Below are 22524 nucleotides of genomic sequence, written 5' to 3'. Positions count from 1 at the left end.
TAGCCACCATGAAAAACAGTATGGAGGATCTTCCAAAAATTAAAAATCGGAAAAAAAAGTTATAAATAGAAGTACCATGTGATCCAGTAATTTCACTTCTGAGTATTTATCTGAAGGAAATGTGAATACTAACTCAAAAAGATACCTGCACCCCCACGTTCATTGTATCATTATTTACAATAACCAAGACATAGAAGCAACCTAAATGTCCATCTATTGGATGAATGGGTAAAGAAAAAGTGGTGTATATATGCAATGTAATATTATTCAGCCATAAAAAAGAAGAAAAAATCTTGCCATTTGTGACAACACTGATGGACCTTGAGGGCATTATGCTAAGTGAAATAGAGAAAGATAAATACTGTGTGATCTTTCTTACGCACAGAATCAAATCTAAAAAACACCAAATAACAACAACAATAACAAAACCCCCCAAACTCATAGATGCACAGAACAGATTGGTAGTTGTCAGGGGCAGGGGATGGCTGATGTGCAAAATGGGTAAAGGGAGTCTTCTAAAGGTACAGTTATAAAACAAATAAGTCAAGGAATGTAATGTACAGCATGGTGACTATAGTCATTAATACTGTATGGTATATTTGAAAGTTTCTGCTGAGAGAGTATATTTGAAAAGTTCTCATCACAGGAAAAAGAAATTGTAACTGTGTGGTGATGGGTGAAAACTAGACTTATTATGGTGATCATTTCATAGTATATGGAAATATTGAATCATTGTACATCTGGAACTAATATGTTATATGCCAGTTATGTCTCCTTTTTTTTTTTTTGGCGGGGGGGTATGCGGGCCTCTCACTGTTGCGGCCTCTCCCATTGCGGAGCACAGGCTCTGGACGCGCAGGCTCAGTGGCCATGGCTCACGGGCCCAGCTGCTCCGCGGCATGTGGGATCTTCCCAGACTGGGGCACGAACCCGTGTCCCCTGCATCGGCAGGCGGGCTCTCAACCACTGCACCACCAGGGAAGCCCTATGTCTCCTATTTTAAAAGAAGAATTATCAATTTGAAAAAAAAAGTGAAAAGTGAACCTACAGAATGGGAGAAAATATTTGCAAATCATATATCTGATAAGAGACTTTTATCTAGACTATAAAAGAATGATTACAACTCAACAAAAAGACAACCCAATTTTTTTAAATGGGCAAAAGACCCAAATAGTCATTACTATTAATAGTTGCTATTGTAATAGCTTTTTCTTTTTATATTTTTGTATTGTTTTGTATTTTGTAAGGTTGTTCATTGTTTTTTTAGACATGATGCTACTGCACATTTGATAGACCATGTTACAGTGTAAACATAACTTTTCTATGCACTGGTAAACCAAAAAATTTGTGTAACTCATTTCACTGCAATATTTGCTTTCTTGTGGTTGTTTGGAACCATACCTGCAGTATCTCAGAGGTATACCTGTTCCAGCCTGCTCATGCTTCAGTTTTGTTTTCTTCTGACCCATCTTTGAATTTACTCATTCTCTCCAGATTTGTCTAATCTTATGTTAAACCTATAAATATGAATTCTTAATTGCAGTTTTAATATATTTTTATTCTGTAATTTCCTTCAGTTTTTAAATATAGTTTTTAGTTCCCTGTTGAAATTCTTTTTCTTATCATTTAATCCTTGAACATCTTTAATTATGTTAAAGTTTATGTGTGTTAGCCTCAATATCTAGATCTCCAGGGGCTCTTCTTCTCTTGTCTGTTTTTCGCTTGATTTTTGGTCAAGTCTTATCTTGCACACATGTTATTTTTGATTGAGCTGTAGACTTTGTGAACAAAAAGTTGTAGAGATAATTTGAGGCTCTGGATGATTTTATAATTCTTCTAAACAGGATTTATTTTTGCTTCTGACAGGCAGTTGAGCTACTGTCAGATCACATTCATTCAGTCAAGACTGCAGTGATTGGAAGCTAGGCTTCAGTTTTTGACAGGCTCATTCTTTTTCTGGTCACTTTTATGTCTAGGATGTTATTATTTGGGATCCCCCCACAAGTGTAGGGTGTTTAACAAGGACTCTACTCTTTATTGAACTCAGAATTCCACTTTTTTTTTCCTTCTACCTCTGTGATGGTGATGAAAACATTGCTCAACCTTTTAACCTTTTTCACTTTCAGAATCAGCCATCATTTATATAAGAAAAGCAGTTTTAGTGCCAGACTCAAATCTCTTGATTATTCTCCTCTTTTGAAACTTTACCTGCAAAGATTCAACACCCATGAATTCTTAGCACCTGGTTTTATTATTCTCCAAACTTTTCTTCCTGTTTCTTTCCTGCCCCAGGTAACCACCTTGTTGAATTTTGGTTTATTATTCCCTAACTAAAACAAAACACCATTTTACCATATATTTATCTCTAAACATGTACTTGTTTAATTTTGCTTGTTCTTGAAGTTTGTAAGAGTTATTTTATACCGTATATATTCTTGGGTGACTTGATATTATCGTTATGGATATGTTTCTTAGAATAACCCTTGTTGTTAAATCTAGCTGTAGTTCATTCATTCATTACTCTGTATTATATCACTGTGTGAAATGTCTCTTATTCTCCTAATGGACATTTGGAGTATTTCCATTTCTTTCCTCTTTTGAACAGTGCTCCTGTGAATTTCTTACAGAGGCCTTCTGATGCATATGAGCACAGATTTCTCCAGGTTACATTCACAAGAGTGATATAGTGATGAACATCAGTTTGTATACATATTTAACTTTTCACTTTATTGCTGAATTATTTTATTTTATTTTTTTTTCTTTTTTCGGTACGTGGGCCTCTCACTGTTGTGGCCTCTCCCATTGCAGAACACAGGCTCCGGACGCGCAGGCTCAGCGGCCATGGCTCACGGGCCCAGCCGCTCCGCGGCATGTGGGATCTTCCCAGCACGGGGCACGAACCCGTGTCCCCTGCATCAGCAGGCGGACTCTCAACCACTGCGCCACCAGGGAAGCCCCTGCTGAATTATTTTTGAAGATGGTTGTTAAAACTTATTTTCCTCTCAGCAGTGTATAACACACATTATTGTCAGATTTCTTAATTTTTGCCCATCTAATTAGATATAAAAAAGTGTCTCTGTATAGTCTTAATTTGCATTTCCCTGGTTACTAAAAAAGTTTATATGTCTAGTCATCATTCATGTTGCCTCCTTTCTGAAATTCCTTTTCATGTCTTTTGCTTTTTTTTCTTGGGTTGTCTTTTTCTCATAGGTAATCTTTACACACACTAATATTTTTTCAGGTACATGTTGAAGTATGTTCATAAAATGCATAAAATCTCATTTATGGTATGTCTTTTTACTCCCTTCATTGTGTCCTTTGAACAAAAGTTATTAATTTAACTACATTTATCATTCTTTTGTAGTTAATGCTTTTATATCTTGTTTAACAAATCATTTCCTATGCCATTGTCATAAAAAGTCTCCCATATGTTCTAAAAGTTTTAAAGTTTTCTTTTCACACATAAAAATTTTAATACATCTGGAATTGATTTATTTGCTTTTTCTTGTGTGCTGTGACTTAAGGATTCCATTTCTTTCTACTCTCCACTAGGGTAACCAACTTTCCCAGCAGAATTTATGGAATGATCTCTCCTTCTTCCAGTCATCTGCAGTGCTAGCATTCATATCATACACAGCCTCTATTCTTTCCCATTGCTTTGTTTGCTCATCTACAATTTGTCTTTCATTAAAATTTTATAATTTTTTCTGTAAAGAAAATTTAAATATTTCTCTTACACAACTTTGTTAAGATATTTCAGTTTTTAAAATTGTTTTGTGGTGGATTGGGGGAATTATTTTGTAGTTTTTAATCTCATATCGTCTTGTCTTGCTAAACTGTTTTCTCTTTTCATCATAATTATGAGAAAGGCCAATTTTGATTTTTTTAATCCTTAAATATTTTATCTCTGTATTTCCTTATATTTCTATATGTATTTCCTGTACTTACCTTTTTTCATCTCAGCTTCATCTGTCAGTTTTTGAAAGAGGTATATTCAAGTCTACTGCTGTGATGATGAAGTTTTCGATGTTCTTTTTTTAAAAAATCATTTTTGTTTTGGTTTGTTTTGATATTATACTGCTAGTTTTACAGATGTTCATGAATTTTATATCTTATGTAAGATTAAAGAAAAGTACATCAATATCCTTTGTATATTAGTATCCCATATAAATCCATATCCTGTTTAAATGCTTTTAGATCTTGACTAGTGTATTTGTCCATTAGTTTTAGATTTTTTCTGTCTTTGGTTGTGTTGCATCTGTTGTGGTTTCATTTATTATTTTTGAACCTCTCTATTGGTCTTACTTATGATAACTTTTTTGTTTGAACCTGTCTGGTGGTCTTACTTATGATAACTTTTTTGTTTTCTGTTTGTAATAATTTATGCTGATTGAATTTTCTTGTGAATTAAATATTTTAGTGGAGTGCATCTTTGAATAATTTGTTCAAAATGGCTTGTAATTTGGAAGCTTTCTCTCTGATTTCTGAAAATATTTTCCTCCTCATTCTTGAAGATTAGAATTCTATTTTTCAAGTCACTTGGCTAACAGAAAATTCAGAATATTGTTTTTTGGTGTGTAAAGAAATCTGAAGTTGGTATGGTTCTTGTTTCTTTTTTGGTAGGTTCCTCCATGCAAGCTTTGAGATTTTTTGGATATTCTTAGTTCAGAAATTTCATCAGTATGTTTCTAATGAGATCCTTATTTCATTATTTTCACTTCACACTTTGAAGGCATTTCTCAGCTGAAGAATTAATTCTTAAGCTGTTTGTAAATAGCTCTGTGTGTTTGGGGAGTTTGCCTTCTGGATGTTTGAGCTACCTATCCTGTTGCCAAAGGGTTACCTGAGGTGCTTTTTGATTTCTGTTTCCAACTGGGAATTACTCATGTCAGGTCGAGGTAAAAATGGGATCTCCAGTGTTCCAAGATTGGGTTCAGCTCTTTTGTCACCTTATTTAATTTCCTGGCTGCTACTGTAAATTCACGTTTCTTAATACCTTCAGCTTATCATCTCAGGGTTATACTATGATTGTGCTGAAAAAAAAAAAAAGAGCTTTTTGGAGGGTGTTTCCTTTTGTGCTTTTCTGGAGTTGTAAGCCCTCTTAGCTCTGTTAATATTTTTTTACTGTATATTTTGCTTTTCGAAATTTTTCTTTGGTTTTGGTTTTTTGGGGGGCCCCTTTTGTTTTCGGCCCAGCTAACTGGTGTGTGTTTACGTGCATGTGCGTCTGTGTGTGTGTTGCCATTTTGGTGGGATTTAAATAGGAAGACACTAATGTATGTTTTCTGTTACTTCTGCAAACCTTTATAATTGTTCCTTGCTCAAGATTTTTTGCAGATACCTTTTCCTTCATCATTTATGAACTATAGCTGACCCTTGAGCAACATGGAAGTTAAAGGTGCCAACCCTTTGTGTCGTGGAAAATCCTAATGTAATCTGTAGTCAGCTCTCTGTATGTGGTTCCTCCCTATCCACGGGGCATTTCTGATTCAATCAGCTGTGGATTGTGTATTACTGTAGCAGGTGTACATTTAAAAATCTACATATAAGTGGACCTGTGCAGTTGAAACTTGTCTTGTTCAAGGGTCATCTGTACACTTTTTGGCTCCACTGATTTTTATCTTAGTCCTTGCCAACTGCTTTAAATAATTGAAACAGTAGATTAAAGGGGATTGAGTAAAGAAGTATATATATATAAGTGGTTAAAGTTGGTTCTATCTCACACCTACAAAGAACCAGCTGGTGATGGATGTGTAAGGTTCATTTGTGGTGCTAGTGAAGACAGGCCTTTCAACATTTTTGAGTAAGTAACAGAAAACATAGTCATATATAATGACTGTTGTTGCAGAAGATAAAAATTTCATTCATTCACTAAATATTAATTACACATGAGAATGTATATTTGTGTTTTAAAGTCCTTAATTTTTGTTTAGCTTCCAGGAAAAAAGACAACTAAGCTTTGGGTTCCAGATGAAGAAGTTTCACCTGAGACGATGGTCAAAGTGAGTGATATGCATAGATCTGTTGATTTTAATATACTGTATTATTATAGGTGTTAAAATGTCTGTTCCTGTTATAAAGATACAGCTATTAAAATCATTCAGGTTTTTATATTTATTGTATGACATTATCCTCTGTGCTGTGAGAGTGTAGGGCAATAATGAGAAACTTGAGGCCTGTGGGCAGCTGCACATAATCTAGTTTGGAAAACGAAGTTTGAAAACTTTCTCCATGTTGCTGCTTCTTAGATATCCACCTTTTAATGGGAAAAGGCAGTGCTGGTTTTCTTAGGTACATTATCCTTTTCAGCAAAGGTGGTCGTCCAGGTTTTAATACTATTCGTCTTTTCCATGGGATTTGATATACTTTTTATTTTTATTAAAAAAAAATTCAACCTGTAATTTCTTGAATTAGGAGTTATGGGTAAAGGATTGCTCATCACAGCTGTAAAGTATTGCTTTACTAAAACTGTCTGTACTCCATAATGTAGACCTCATATCAAGCCACTGCCCAAGGTGTAAAGGCCAGGAACAAATATATTAAATATTGTTTTTCTAATTATAATTTCTTGCAAATCCTTTCATTGTATGTGTATTTGTTTATGTTTCATATTGTGAACTACTTTGTCACATTATTGCAGCTTCAGATTCTGATACTATTTCTCCAGACCTGTAGGGCAGTCTTTCCTTTAGCATCATTGAATGATGCTTGAAAATTTTGAGTTCCAGTATAAGCCTGTTTTCTCAGCATTGGTCTCAAGCAGCAGTTTTGTATAATTGGGCAGCACTGCACTAGAAGGCGGGCCGCCTGCGCTTAAGTTCATGGTTACAAAGTGGCCCAGGAAGAGGATCTTAAGACTGTTAGCCACATGCCACTGTTCAAAACCCATTTAGCTCTGGAGCCTCAGATCTGTAAAAATTAAGATAATATGTGAAAAAGAGATAATATGCACCCCTTTGAAAGGGCTGTTGCAAGCCTTAGAGGCAATAACAGGTTTTAAAATACTAAGTACTTCATAATTGTCAAATGCAATACAAATGTAAGGTGGTATCAACTCTTAGACACAAAAAGATCGAATATAATTTTCAGTTGGGATCTTCCTGGACTAGGGAAGTTAGCACGATTTTACTGTGGGTTCTAAAGGGTAAAGTGTTTGTTGGGGAAACATTTTTTAAAAAGCAAAAAGAACCAGTTTTTAGATAAATCATTCATTTGTCAATACCTGGGGGTAAGACATCTTTAAAACATTCAAAGTTATCTTCACACATGCAGAAAAAATAATTTTTTTCTTTCCTTTTCTTAAAAAATGTTAAAAACATTTCTTCATTCTTTTTCAAGGCTGATAATAGAATTTCTTTAAATGGTAGCAATGTTTTATTTGTCAATTTATATTTTAAATAGATTCAGGCTATTAAAATGATGGTTCGATGGCTACTTGGAATGAAAAATAATCACAGTAAATCAGGAACTTCTACTTTAAGATTGCTCACAACAATACTGCATAGTGATGGAGACTTGACAGAACAGGGGAAAATTAGGTATGTAATTACAACTTCAGAGTTCTTTGGATTACACACTATTTTAATGTCTGGTGTAATTGTTGAATGATGGTTTCTTTTTTAAAAGATAATTAATATTGCTTTGTAGGTATGCATATATTTTTATTGTAATAGGCTTTTGTATAGTGGTTATTTCAAAATGACAGTCTCATGTCTAGTGCAAGGTACTGCTGTGCAATCTTAAGTATTTTAAACAACAGATGTTTACTTTTTTGAATATCTAATGTGAAAATGTTAGTGTACCAATCAATAACTGATGTTTTACATTCTTGTTAATGTCTAAAGCTAAAAGGACAGACTGGATAGAAGGCAACTTACTGAATCTGTTTCCAGAAGTATAAATATATGCAAATGTGAAAAATGCACTTGATGCAAATTTTAAAAAATACACATAACTTTTTGTTTGTTTTATTTTGTTTTCTTTGAAAGATGTATAGTATAGTGACTGAAAACATGAGCTCTGGAGCCCAGATTCAAATCCTGGCACCACCTCTTAGCAGCGAGGTGCCTTTCAGCAAGTTACTTTAACCTCTCTGTACCTCAGTTTCCTCATCTATAAAACAGAGATAATGATTACGCCTATCTCATCTAGCTGTTATGATAATCAAATAAGTTAGTATATTTAATGTATTTAAAACACTGCCCAGCACATAGTAATTAGAAGTATTGATGGTGATAGTGGTTATTATGTCAAGGTTAGCTAAAATTTAGAAGTTTGTCCTCTGTGAAAACACAAGTGTCATTTATTGTCTCTTATTGGTAATAAAACATGTGAGAATAACTTCCCCCACCTTAACATATGTATCTAGCTTCAAGTCTTTAGGACAAAATATAAATGGTGATTGCCAGCTGCTTAATACTTTTCCATCTTTGTTTTCTTCTTATATGTTTTGCTCATGCTGTACTTTTTGCATAGAATATTAACAGTAGCACATTCTTCTCAAACAAATCAAATAATAAGAAAACTCTGTAAAGCATTCCATATGCATAACTCATTTATTTACCTTCCTTCAGTCTAATTAGTTGTCTTCACCTTCTACTCTTATAATTACATGCTAGTGTTCAAGATTTACATAATAATTAGAGAAAAATTTCCTTAGTATTAATACGTTTTGTCTTAAATTTATTAATTACATTGTTTATGTGCATATTTAGATCTCACCTGTTTTTATTTCTTTTTTAATCTATTTTTGGTTGCATTGGGTCTTCGTTGCTGTGCGCGGGCTTTCTCTAGTTGCGGCGAGCAGGGGCTACTCTTCATTGCGGTGCATGAGCTTCTCATTGCAGTGGCTTCTTTTGCTGTGGAGCACAGGCTCTAGGTGCGTGGGCTTCAATAGCTGTGGCACATGGGCTTCAATAGCTCTGGCACGTGGGCTCAGTAGTCATGGCTCACGGGCTCTAGAGTGCAGGCTCAGTAGTTGTGGTGCACAGGCTTAGTTGCTGTACGGCATGTGGGATCTTCCTGGACCAGGGCTTGAACCCATGTCCCCTGCATTGGCACGTGGAATCTTAACCACTGCACCACCAGGGAAGTCCCTCACCTGTTTTTATCCATGGTATTCTTTAATAAAAAATCACGTGTGTACTTGAACTCTGCACATGTATTTGAATTACATTGGGTCTGCTTTTTTTTTAATTTTATTGAAGTATAGTTGATTTACAGTGGTGTGTTAATTTCTGCTGTACAGCAGAGTGACTCAGGTAAACATTTATATATATATATATATATATATATATATATATAAAATCTTTTCATATTCTTTTCCATTGTATTTTGTCACAGGATATTGAATATAGTTCCCTGTGCTATACAGTAGGGCCTTGTTTATCCATCCTATATATAAAAGTTTGCCTCTACTAATCCCAAACTCCCAATCCTTCCCTCCCCTACACCTCCTCCCCTTTGGCAACCACAAGTTTATTTTCTATATCTGTGAGTCTGTTTTTGTTTCATAGATAATGTTGATTCGTGTCATATTTTAGATTCCACATGTAAGTGATATCATATGGTATTTGTCTTTCTGAGTTACTTAGTATGATAATCTCTAGGTCCATTTGTGTTGCTGCAAATCACATTATTTCATTCTGTTTTGATGGCCGAGTAATATTCCATTAATATTGCATTATATACACCACATCTTCTTTATCCATTCATCTATCGGTGGACATTTAGCTTGTTTCCATGTCTTGGCTGTTGTAAATAGTGCTGCTGTGAAGATAGGGGTGCATGTATCTTTTCGAATTATAGTTTTGTCTGGGTATATGCCCAGGAGTGGGATTGCTGGATCATATGGCAACTCTGTTTTTAGTTTTTTGAGGAAAGTCCATATTGTTTTCCATAATGGCTTTACCGATTTACATTCCTACCAATAAGAGGGTACCCTGTTCTCCACACCTCTCCAGCATTTGTTATTTGTAGACTTCTTAATGATGGCTATTCTGACTAGTGTGAGGTGGTACCTCATTGTAGTTCTGATTTGCATTTCTCTAATAATTAGCAATGTTGAGCATCTTTTCATGTGCCTATTGGCCATCTCTATGTCTTCTTTGGAGAAATGTGTATTTAGGTCCTCTGCACGGTTTTTGATTGGGTTGTTTGTTTTTTTTGTTGTGGAGTTGTATGAGCTGTTTGTATATTTTGGAGATTAAGCCCTTGTCAGTTGCGTCATTTGCAAATATTTTCTCCCAGTCTCTGGGTTGTCATTTTGTTTGTGGTTTCCTTTGCTGTGCAAAAGCTTTTAAGTTTAATTAGGTCTTATTTGTTTATTTTTGCTTTTGTTTCTATTGCCTTGGGAGCCTGACCTAAGAAAACATTGGTACGATTTATGTCAGAGAATGTTTCACCTTTGTTCTCTTCTAGGAGTTTTATGGTATCTTGTCTTTGAGTCTTTAAGCCATTTTAAGTTTATTTTTGTGTATGGCATGAGGGTGTGTTCTAACTTCATTGATTCACATGCAGCTGTCCAGCTTTCCCAGCACCACTTGCTGAAGAGACTGCTTTTTCCCCATTGTATATTCTTGCTTCCTTTTTTTTGGGGGGGGGTACACGGGCCTCTCACTGTTGTGGCCTCTCCCGTTTCAGAGCACAGGCTCCAGATGTGCAGGCTCAGTGGCCATGGCTCACGGGCCTAGCCACTCCACGGCATGTGAGATCTTCCTGGACCAGGGCACAAACCTCTGTCCCCTGCATTGACAGGTGGGCTCTCAACCACTGCACCACCAGGGAAGCCCTTGCCTCCTTTCTTGAAGATTAAGTGTGTGGGTTTATTTCTGGGTTCTTTGTTCTGTTCTGTTGATCCATATGTCTCTTTTTGTGCCAGCATCATGCTGTTTTGATTACTGTAGCCTTGTAGTATTATCTGAAGTCTGGGAGGGTTTCCTGCTTTGTTCTTTTTCCTCAGGATTGCGTTGGTAATTCTGGGTCTTTTATGGTTCCATATACATTTTAGGATTATTTATTTTCGTTCTGTGAAAAATGTCATGGATAATTTGATGGGGATCGCATTAAATCTGTAGACTGCTTTGGGTAGTATGGCCATTTTAACAATATTAATTCTTTTCAATCCAAGAGCATGGGATGTTTTTCCATTTCTTTGAATCACCTTCAGTTTCCTTTGTTAATGTTTTGTAGTACTCACCATATAAGTCTTTCACCTCCTTGGTCAGGTTTATTTCTAAGTATTTTATTTTGGGGGGTACAGTTTGAAAAGGGATTGTTTTTTCACATTCCCTTTCTAATATTTCATTGTTAGTGTAAAGAAATGCAACTGATTTCTGTATGTTAATGTTGTATCCTGCTACTTTGCTGAATTCATTGATCAGTTCTAGTACTTTTTGTGTGGAGTCCTTAGAGTTTTCTACATATAATAATATCATGTCTCCTTTGTTGAAGATTAATTGTCCATAGGTGTGTGTGTTTATTTCTGAGCTCTCTGATAATTAGCATTATGTATGTATAACAATAATTTTACCTCTTCCCCACCAATTTGAATAGCTTTTATTTCTTTTCCATTTCTGATTGCTTTGGCTAGGACTTCCAGTACTGTATTGAAGAGAAGTGGTGAGAGTGGGCATCCTTGTCTTGTTCCAGATTTTAGCAGGAAGGCTTTCAGCTTTTCACTGTTGAGTATTATATTGGCTGTGTGTTTGTCATAAATAGCTTTTATTATGTTGAGCTATGCTCCCTCTGTACTCAGTTTCATAAGGGTTTTTATCATGAATGGATGTTAAATTTTATCAAATGCTTTTTCTGTATCTACTGAGATGATCCTGTGGTTTTTGTCCTTTCTTTTGTTGATGTGGTGTATCACATTGATTGATTTGCGTACGTTGAACCATCCTTGTGACCCTGGGATGAATCCAACTTGATCATGGTGTATAACCTTTTTTATTTGTTGTTGGATTCAGGTTGCTGATACTTTGTTGATAATTTTTGTGTCTATTCATCAAAAATATTGGCCTATAATTTGCTTTATGGTGGTTTGTTTGTCTGGTTTTGGTATCAGGGTGATAGTGGCTTCATAGAATGTCTTTGGGAGTGTTCCTTCCTCTTTAGTCTTTTGTAAGAGTTTGAGAAGGATCAGTATAAGTTCTTTTTTGTATGTTTCGTAGAATTCCCCAGTGAAACCATCTGGTCCTGGACTTTGGTTTGTAGGAGTTCGTTTGTTTTCTCAGATTCTATATCATTCTAGTGGTTGGCCTGTTCAAGTTATCTGTTTCTTCTTGATTCAGTTTTGGTGGGCTGTATGTTTCTCGAAAGTTGTCTGCTTCTTCTAGGTTCACAGTATTGTTCATAGTATTATTTATTTATTTTTTTGCATTTCTGTGGTATCAGGTGTGATTTCTCATCTTTCATTTCTTACTTTGTTTATTTATATCTTCTCTCTTTTCTTCTTGGTGAGCCTGCCACAGGTTTGTCAATTTTGTTTACCCTTTCAAAGAACTAGCTCTTGGTTTTTTTGATTTTTTTCTATTGTTTTTTAATCTCTATTTTAGTTATTTCCTCTCTGATCTTTATTATCTCCTTCAGTCTGCTGACTTTAGGTTTTGTTTGTTCTTCTTTTTCTAATTCTTTTAGGTGGTGGGTTAGGTTGTTTATTTGAGATTTTTCTTGTTTCTTAAAGAAGGCCTGTATTGCTGTGAACTTCCCTCTAAGAACTGCTTTTGCTGTATCCCCATAGATTTTGTATGGTTGTGTTTTCATTGTCATTTGCCTCAAAGCGTTTTTAAATTTCTTCTTTGATTTCATTGTTGCCCCGTTGGTTTTTTAGTAGCATATTGTTTAGTCTCCATGTAATTGTTTTTTTTCTCATTCTTTTTTTGTGGTTGATTTCTAGTCTCATGCCGTTGTGGTCAGAAAAGATGCTTAAAATAATTTCTATACTCTTAAATTTGTTGAGGCTTGTTTTGTGCCCTAGTATGTGGTCTCTCCTAGGGAATGTTCCATGTGCCCTTAAAAAGAATGTGTATTCTTTTTTTTGGATGTAATGTACTGAAGATATCAATTAAATCTAACTGTTCTGTTGTATCATTTAGGATCTCTGTTGCCTTATTGATTTTCTGTCTTGAAGATCTGTCCATTGATGTGAATGGGGTGTTAAAGTCTCCTACTATTATTGTATTCCTGTCAGTTTCTGTCTTTATGTGTGTTAGTATTTGTTTTATGTATTTGGGTGCTCCTACATTGGGTGCATATATGTGGGCAAGTGTAATATTCTCTCCTTGTACTGATCCTTTTATCACTATGTAGTGTCCTTTTTTATCTTTCTTTATAGCCTTTGTTTTAAAGTTTGTTTTGTCTGATATGAGTATTTTGACCCCCTGTCTCTTGTCATTTTTGTTTGCATGAAATATCTTTCCATCCCCTCACTTCAATCTGTGTGTCTCCTTTGCCCTAAAGTAGGTCTCTTGTAGGCAACATATTGTAGGCTCTTGTTTTGTTTTGTTTTGTTTTGTTATCCAATCTGCCACTCTTTTGATTGGAGCATTTAGTCCATTGACATTTAAGGTAATTATTGATAGATATGTATTTATTGTCATTTTAAACCTTGTTTTCCCATTGATTTTATATTTCTTCTTTGTCCCTTTCTTTTCCTTTTTCCTTTTGTGGTTTGATGATTTCCTTTTGTGTTATTCTTACGTTCTCTTCCTTTTTGTTTTTGTGAATCTATTGTATGTTTTTGATTTGTGGTTGCCCTGTTTTTCAAATACGTTAACACTTTTCCTGTGTCTCCTTGCTTTAGACTGGTAGTCATACAGGCTCAAACAAATTCAACAAAAATATGTATGTTTTGTTACTCTCCTCCGCCACATTTTATGACTTTGATGTCCTCTTTTACGTCTTCATGTTCACACTTCCGCTGTTCATTGTGGTAATCATCGCTTTCACAGAAATTTTTTGATGTTTTGTTAATCTGTGTACTTGCTTATTTAAGTGATTTACTTTCCAATTATGACTTTCTCTTTCCTATAGATTCTTAACATCTTTTCTACTTAGAGAAGACCTTTCAGCATTTCCTTTAGGATAGGTTTAGTGTTGCTGTATTCTTTTATAGTTTTTGTTTGTCTGAGAAATTCTTTATCTTTCCTTCTATTCTAAGTGATAATTTTGCTGGGCAGAGTATCCTAGGTTGCAGATTTTTCCCTTTCAGGACTTTGAATATATCTTGCTATTCCCTTCCGGCCTGCAACGTTTCTGTAGAGAAATCAACTGATAGCATTATGGAAGTTTCCCTGTAATTAACACTTTGTTTTTCTCTTGCTGCCTGTAGAGTCCTCTCTTTATCTTTAAAATTTGCCATTTTTATTATAATATGTCTTGGTGTAAGTCTGTTTGGGTTTATCTTGTTTGGGACCCTCTTTGCTTCCTGTATCTAGATATCTCTTTCCTTCTTTAGGCTTGGGAAGTTTTCAGCCTTAATTTCTTCAAATACATTTTCAATCTCTTTTTCTCTTTCCTCTTGTTCTGAAATCCCTATTATGCGTAGATTGACACGCTTTATATTCATTTTTTGTTTCATTTGGGTTTCTGTCTGCTGTTCTAACTGGGTGATTTCCATTATTCTATCTTCCACATCACTTATTCCTTCTTCTGCAGTATTCATTTTGCTATTCATAGCCTTTAGTTCAGCTTTCATCTCTTCAAATGAATTCTCTATTTTTTCTTGGCTCTTCCTTATAGTTTCTAGGTCCTTCTTACAGTAATCTGCATCTCTGTCTATAGCCTTTCTTAATTCCTTCAGTATTTTCATTATCTCCTTTTTGAACTTGGTGTCTGTTAGATTGAAGCAGTCTGTTTCATTGTTGTTCTTTCAGGGGAATTCTCTTGATCTTTTAATTGGGAATGGTTCCTCTGCTTCTTCATTTTACTTATATTTCTCTTGCTCTATGAGTTTAGGAGAAACAGTTATATACTGTGGTCTTGGAGGGTATTTTTATGTGGGAATGTCCCTGTGTAGCCTGCATGGGTTTAATATTTTTTGATGTGAGGGCTGTTTTTAGTATGGATGCCTGCCACCCCTTTCCTCAGTGTATGCTGGCCATTATCCCCTTGATAGGAGGTGTGACTGATGTTGTGGTGACCAGAGCCTGCACAGGATATTGACCAGGGCCTTCTCTTTGCTCTGTGGTTGTCATTGCCTTGTCGGGGCAGGGTCTGCTCCCTAGTTGTTGGAGTAGAAGCCCCAGATAACGTTTCTAAGCTGTGGTGCAAGGTAGGTGGGATTGGAATGCTCCCACTGGGAGAGGAGCCACTGAGTGTTCTTCCACTGGAGCTGTTCAACCGAGTGTGCTCTTTTGTGTCACCTTTCACCTGTTGTGCAGACTCACAAAGTACACTGTTGTTGGTACTGCCCTCGGCCCCACCTCAACTGTGGGTATGCCAGCAGTCGTCCCTGGTTTCTCTAAGGAGTTGTTTCCACAAGGCCACCAGTGCAGATCCACTGAAGTCAGGTCTCAGGACTGCAGTAGTCGTGCACCTGGACCCGCTGTGGGAGCTGTGGAGGCAGCTCAGACCCTAGCCCGGCCCAGCCCCCATGTGTACCTGCCCACAGAGCCTGCAGCTGCTAAGACCTGACATGTCCCGCTGCAGGAGCACTCACTGGGTCTCTGTTTTTAAACTGGGTCTTCAAAAACGTAGTTGTAAAGTATTGTAATTATTTATTTTTTATTTATACTAAAAAAACTCCAACAAGAAAAATCAGACTTCCTTAGCAGTGGTTTGGTGATTTACCTTATAATAACTACTTGGAATATTGCTGTTGATGAACTGAAAAGCACCTCTGGGACCTGTAACTTCAGAACCTTATTAATGTCAGCATACATTCAATAAATATTTTTACAAAATCCTTAGAAAGATAAAGGAAGAGTCTTAAACCAACTAGATCATGGAAGACTGAGATTTGTCTCTTTTAAGTCCCTCTCAGTACCGTATATAAAATTGACACATATTTGTTGTATGAATATTAAATAATAATCTTTTACTATGGAACTACATAGGGGATCCTAATTAAGGAGTTACAGCTTCCCTCCGTACATTAGTCCAGTTACATTAGTAATTCATCTAACATGTCAGTGTATTAGGAAGGATTGTTTAAGTATATTTACTAGTCAGGAATTTCCTAATTGTTTAAGTATGTCCCATTTAGCAAAAAATTTCTTTCCTTAAACTTAAATATAGGCTCTTGGGGGTATTTCAAAGATTGAATACTAGCTAAAAGTAGTAATGTTTTATCCACTACACCTGCTTTCATTCCACTTCTTTTGTACTTAGCACCATAGTTTTAGTTGACTGATTAGGAAGTTAGGATATTTTATGCCTAATGTATAAGTAAACACATATTTTAAAAAAAATCTGTAGTGGAAGACTTAAGACCTAACAACTAAACATACAAATATATTTGTTCTAGGCTTGGCTGAAAGCTCTTTTGTGTGGGATAAGAGAATTCAATGACTAGCATAGACTTATGTTCAAGGGAAGAATTTCGTGGCATTACACACCATCTTAGAGAAGTTAAGGAAGTATAATATGGTGTTCAGTATCACTAAATTGTTTTCTGCCCTTTTTTTTTCTTGGCCAGAGGAATTTTTATAAAATTAAATATTCAAAGTAGGAATGTTTTTGTGCAGACATTTAGAAATCTAATTCACATTCTTTCTTGCTTATTTTTCAGTAAACCAGATATGTCACGTCTGAGACTTGCTGCTGGGAGTGCTATTGTGAAGCTGGCACAGGAACCCTGTTATCATGAAATTATCACATTAGAACAATATCAGCTATGTGCTTTAGCTATCAATGTAAGGAAAATGGCTATATAGAACATGACTTTCTATGGTCTTTGACTTTTAGGAAGGAGAAAGTCCACCATGATAAAGAGATAAAAATCTTGCATGTTTGTGTCTCCTCTTGGAAAATTTATGTATGTGAAACATTTCAGAGTTCTAAAACTGTCATTTGAATTGTGGGTTGCTGACATAGTACAGTTGATTCTTGTTATTTGCAGTAGAACACAACTTTGTTTTTTGTCTGGTTCTGTTTAATGGCACCTTTTTTAGTCTATAGTTGTTTCATTAACATTGAACTCATGGCCAACAGCGCTGTAACTCATGCTTGAATGAAGCTTATGTGACACAGATTTTCTCCATAAGGCACATACAGTCTTCTTGCTCTTAGAAACACGAAACAGCACTTCAGCAGTATGCATGGGAGCTATTTTAAACAACAAAATCACCAATAAAAAGTATAAAAATGCAAAAAATGTGGCACTAGAGAGACCACCAAACAGACATTTGTTTATGATAATGAGAGCTGAAGCAGGGAGGCAGAACGTTGCTTTGTTTGACTTCTGCTGGGATGTGTGTCAGGCGACTCAAACTTTTCACATCTCTGTGCATTTACTCTTTTTAATTTTTTTAACATCTTTATTGGAGTATAATTGCTTTACAATGGTGTGTTAGTTTCTGCTTTATAACAAAGTGAATCAGCTGTACACATACATATATCCCCATATCAATTCCCTCTTGCGTCTCCCTCCCTCCCACCGTCCCTATCCCACTCCACTAGGTGGTCACAAATCACCGAGCTGATCTCCCTGTGCTATGCGAGCTGATCTCCCTGTGCTATGCGGCTGCTTCCCACTAGCTATTGGTTTTACATTTGGTAGTGCATATATGTGCCACTCTCTCACTTTGTCCCAGCTTACCCTTCCCCCTCCCCATGTCTTCAAGTCCATTCTCTAGTACGTCTGTGTCTTTATTCCTGTCCTGCCCCTAGGTTCTTCAGGACCTTTTTTTTAGGGCCTTTTTTTTTTTTTTTTTTTTGTATGATGGACTCTAGGTCCATCCACCTTACTACAAATAACTCAATTTCATTTCCTTTTATGGCTGAGTAATATACCATTGTATATATGTGCCACATCTTATTTATCCATTCATCTGTCTATGGACAATTAGGTTGCTTCTATATCCTGGCTGTTGTAAATAGAGCTGCAATGAATATTGTGGTACATGACTCTTTTGGTATTATGGTTTTCTCCGGGTATATGCCCAGTAGTGGGATTGCTGGGTCATATGATAATTCTATTTTTAGTTTTTTAAGGAACCTCCATACTGTTCTCCATAGTGGCTGTATCAGTTTACACTCGCACCAACAGTGCGAGAGGGTTCCCTTTTCTCCGCACCCTCTCCAGCATTTATTGTTTGTAGATTTTTTAATGATGGCCATTCTGACTGGTATGAGGTGATATCTCATTATAGTTTTGATTTGCATTTCTCTAATGATTAGTGATGTTGAGCATCCTTTGATGTGTTTGTTGGCAATCTGTATATCTTCTTTGGAGAAATGTCTGTTTAGGTCTTCTGCCCATTTTTGGATTGGGTTGTTTGTGTTTTTGATGTTGAACTGCATGAGCTACTTGTAAATTTTGGAGATTAATCCTTTGTCAGTTGCTTCATTTGAAAATATTTTCTCCCATTCTGAGGGCTGTCTTTTGGTCTTGTTTATGGTTTCTTTTGCTGTGCAAAAGCTTTCAAGTTTCATTAGGTCCCATTTGTTTATTTTTGTGTTTATTTCCATTTCTCGTATGGAAACACAGAATACCCTGAATAGCCAAAGCAACCTTGAGAAAGAAAAACGGAGCTGGAGGAATCAGGCTCCTGGACTTCAGAGTATACTACAAAGCTACAGTAACCAAGACAGTATAGTACTGGCACAAAAACAGAAATATAGATCAGTGGAACAGGATAGAAAGCCCAGAGATAAACCCATGCACATATGGTCACCTTATTTTTGATAAAGGAGGCAAGAATATACAATGGAGAAAAGACAGCCTCTTCAGTAAGTGGTGGTGGGAAAACTGGACAGCTACATATAAAAGAATGAAATTAGAACACTCCCTAACACCATACACAAAAATAAACTTAAAATGGATTAAAGGCCTAAATGTGCATTTCCTTTTGAATGACGATGAAAGTGCTGCAAGTATTGATTTGGGTTTACAAATAAATTTTAGTGAGTAGGTGAATTCACAAATTTGTAATGTGTGAATAATAAGGATTGAATGGATTTAGTTCTTAAAAGGAAGGAAAATATATAGAAACGTATAGTTTTATGAAGACACAGTAGAGGTTAATTTTAGGGCAGAAGCATTCCTTATTACTCAGTGAATTAGAATTTCAAGTTATTAACATTGATACTAATGAATTCATATTCCAGTCTTGCAGATTTCATATTATAGTACCGTAATATTTGAACTGTGTAACTTTACAAGTTTTCAGCATCATTGAGAAAATTAAAGAAAAAGGACTTCTATAGTAGTAAATATGATATTCCAATATGAGTTTTTCATAATTTGGTTATTTTACACTTGATTTTCCTGTTCTTTTCCAAGCAGTCTTATGTATAAGAATTTGGCACTGTTTAGGGATACTTGCAATTTTTCTCTCCATTCTCTGCTTCCTTCTACTGCTTTTTAAAAAATTGCTGCTTATGTATAACCCTTAGACATAAACAGTCATCTGCTTTTTTTTCTTTTTCTTTTTTTTTTTTTGAGGTACGCGGGCCTCTCACTGCTGTGGCCTCTCCAGCGGCCATGGCTCAGGGGCCCAGCCGCTCTGCGGCATGTGGGATCTTCCCAGACTGAGGCACGAACCCGTGTCCCCTGCATCAGCAGGCGGACTCCCAACCACTGCGCCACCAGGGAAGCCCTGTTTTTTTTTAATTGTAATTATTTTATCACTTTATAGTACATCGGTGTTTAAAACAGCTATTCCAAATTCTGTTTATTATGATTTGTTTTAGTTTTTGGTGTTGTTATTCAGATATTAGACTAAACAATAGCAGAAATGAGATTTTGTGGAGCCCATAATTTCCTGGTTTAGTTTTCCCCCTTTAATTTTGGAGATAATCTTATTTTTCAATAAAATGAAAATTGTTTAAAAGTATATATTAAATTTCTTAGAAAATAAATTATATAATTATTTTTTCAAATTGGTAGTACTTGCAGTCCGTTGAGTTGTTGGATTCTTGGTCTGGTATTAGGGTATTGGTGTTGTCGGTTGTGAAGTAGAAATTTTTTTTTTTTAAAAAGGGATGTATGAAAATATGTTAAAAGAGATGGGCTTTGTTTGAAACTCCCTGTGTGTAATAAGTATGTGCAGATCATTAGATAAATGTCCACTAGGTACAAAAAGCATCCACACTTGGTAAGTTCTAGAGACTTTCTTTTCTAGCACACTATTTGTTTTATGTTACTATCTCAATCACCAGATTCCCAAGGTCAAAGTTCATATTACCTAAGTTTAAAGATTGTTTTGAAATTCTGACTGTGGAACATGTGTTAATGGTTCAGAGTTAATTATTAGCACGTTTTCACAACTTATAAACATGAGATTACCCTATCCTATGCAAAACTTTTTCCTAATTCTGCTTTTCCTTTAAACCACATGCTTGTCTCTTCTTTTTAAACCTCCAAACCTCAAGAAAGAGTAATCTGTATCTTTGTCTCTCTGATCCTCTCACTCCTCACTACTCATATTTTGCCATTTGCCTTCACTGTCTTCCAAAAATGGTCTAATTAAGTCCCCCAATCCAATGATCTTAATTTTTTTTTTTTTCTGTACACGGGCCTCTCACTGTTGTGGCCTCTCCTGTTGCGGAGCACAGGCTCTGAACGCGCAGGCTCAGCGGCCATGGCTTACGGGCCCAGCTGCTCCGCGGCATGTGGGATCTTCCCAGACGGGGGCATGAACCCGTGTCCCCTGCATTGGCAGGTGGACTGTCAACCACTGTGCCACCAGGGAAGCCCCAATGATCTTAATTTTTATTATACATGTCCTTTTTGCATCATTTGACACAGCTCATTGCACCTTTATTCTTGAAACGCTCTTCTTTGTTTTTTGTCTCCTGATCTTTGTCATGCTTCTCGACTGCGTTTTCTGGCCCTTCTCAAGTTTCCAGTCCCACTTGTGGTGCTAAACAGAAATTTCAAACTTTCATGTTCTCTGAACGTAAGACTGAATCTTTCCCGAATCTATTCTTTCCTAACATGCAGAGAGCCTCAGTAAGCATTAAATAAAGCTGGTTGGCATTTCTTAGACCTAAAATCATGATTTATATTCGACTATTTGCTTGTAGTTTCACCTTGTTGCAAAAGTACAGATAATTCTGTCCTTTGATATCTATTATATCTCTTTTTATTCTTACCTTCTTAACCATTTTTACTGCTGTACCCATCATTAGCTCTCAACTATGTTATTCTCTGTAGTTGGTTAAATTTCCCTGTTACAGTTCTGATCATGTTATTCCCCTGGTCAAAAATATTTAGGCTCTTACACTTGTAAGAAAGAAAAAATCGCATATATTTTACATTGCCATTCAAGCCCTTCTAATATTTGGACCCAAATATACATTTAAAAATTCTGTTTAGCACACTGCCCTTTACCCAGGCTTATTTCAACAAAGACGAACATTTTTTTCTTTTATGTACCTGTGGTTTGCTGCCCCTAATTTTGTTTTCACCCTCTCATTTCTGCACGTCCAAATCCAACCCTTTCTGCAAATCAAGGCTCAGGCACAGCCTTCTCCACAAAACTTGCTCTTATTCTTATAGCTACAGATTTTATCTATAGTCCTCTGGTACATACATGCATTGTGCTTAGTTATGTACCTATGGTTTATTTCTCTTTGCTTGAGTTGAGATCTTTAAAGGCAATATTGTGTCTCAGTGACCTTTGTCATGTATTTGAATAGAAAGTAAATATAGAGGAATAGAAATTCAATAATAATCTTAAAATTATTTAATAATTACTTAGGTATTTTAGAATTTGAATGCAATTCATTAAAATTTGCTGTGTACTGCTATGTGCTATGCATTGTTCTAAGTTCTGTAAATGCAAAGATGAGTCATGGTTACAGCCCTCAAGAAGGAAACCTCTTAGGAGAACAGAAAATATAAATAAGCGTTGATAACACAGTGCAGTACACAGAGTAATTGAACATTTGGAAGATACTAGAAGTAGCTCTGAGGATAATTTATACTTAAAAAGTACACCTTGCTGTACAGCAGAAATTGTAAATCAACTATATTTCAATTTTAAAAAGGACATTAAAATTTAAGATGCAGACTAAAATTAATTTCTTAGTAGTGAATAAAAGCTTTGATCAGAACTTTATCCTTGGGAAAAATATTTTGTAGTATAGACACCATCTTCTTTATGTTGAACCAATTACTGGTTATAAGTATAACCATGGAAGTGTCAAGTGTGCTTTTTTGAGAGTGTATTTTTCCTGATAAAAATTGTATCACTCTGTCCTTTACTTCACATGCTTTTATAACCTAGTCAAAAGGGTGAATCTTTACTTCACATTTTTTAATAACCTAGTCAAAAGGATAAATCTGTCCTTCATATTTTTTTTTTTTTTTTTTTTTTTTTTTTGGAGCCTGGGCCCCTCACCCCCTGGGCCCCTCCC

General features: G+C 35.8%; 1 protein-coding gene across 1 annotated transcript in view; it reads left to right on the top strand.

Moving 5' to 3' along the window:
* Positions 1–22524, top strand: part of PDS5B (PDS5 cohesin associated factor B) — a 120960-nt gene that overhangs the window by 76635 nt on the left and 21801 nt on the right. The window contains exons 19-21 of the mRNA XM_007464260.1: positions 5934–6002; positions 7402–7538; positions 16730–16853. Coding sequence (XP_007464322.1) covers positions 5934–6002; positions 7402–7538; positions 16730–16853 — 330 coding nt within the window. The remainder of the gene's footprint in view (positions 1–5933; positions 6003–7401; positions 7539–16729; positions 16854–22524) is intronic.

This window comes from Lipotes vexillifer, unplaced genomic scaffold (genome assembly GCF_000442215.2).
Source record: "Lipotes vexillifer unplaced genomic scaffold, Lipotes_vexillifer_v1.1 scaffold120, whole genome shotgun sequence".
NCBI lineage: Eukaryota > Metazoa > Chordata > Mammalia > Artiodactyla > Lipotidae > Lipotes > Lipotes vexillifer.
Note: the sequence above shows the minus strand (reverse complement) of the source record. Positions and strands in the feature narration are given on the sequence as shown.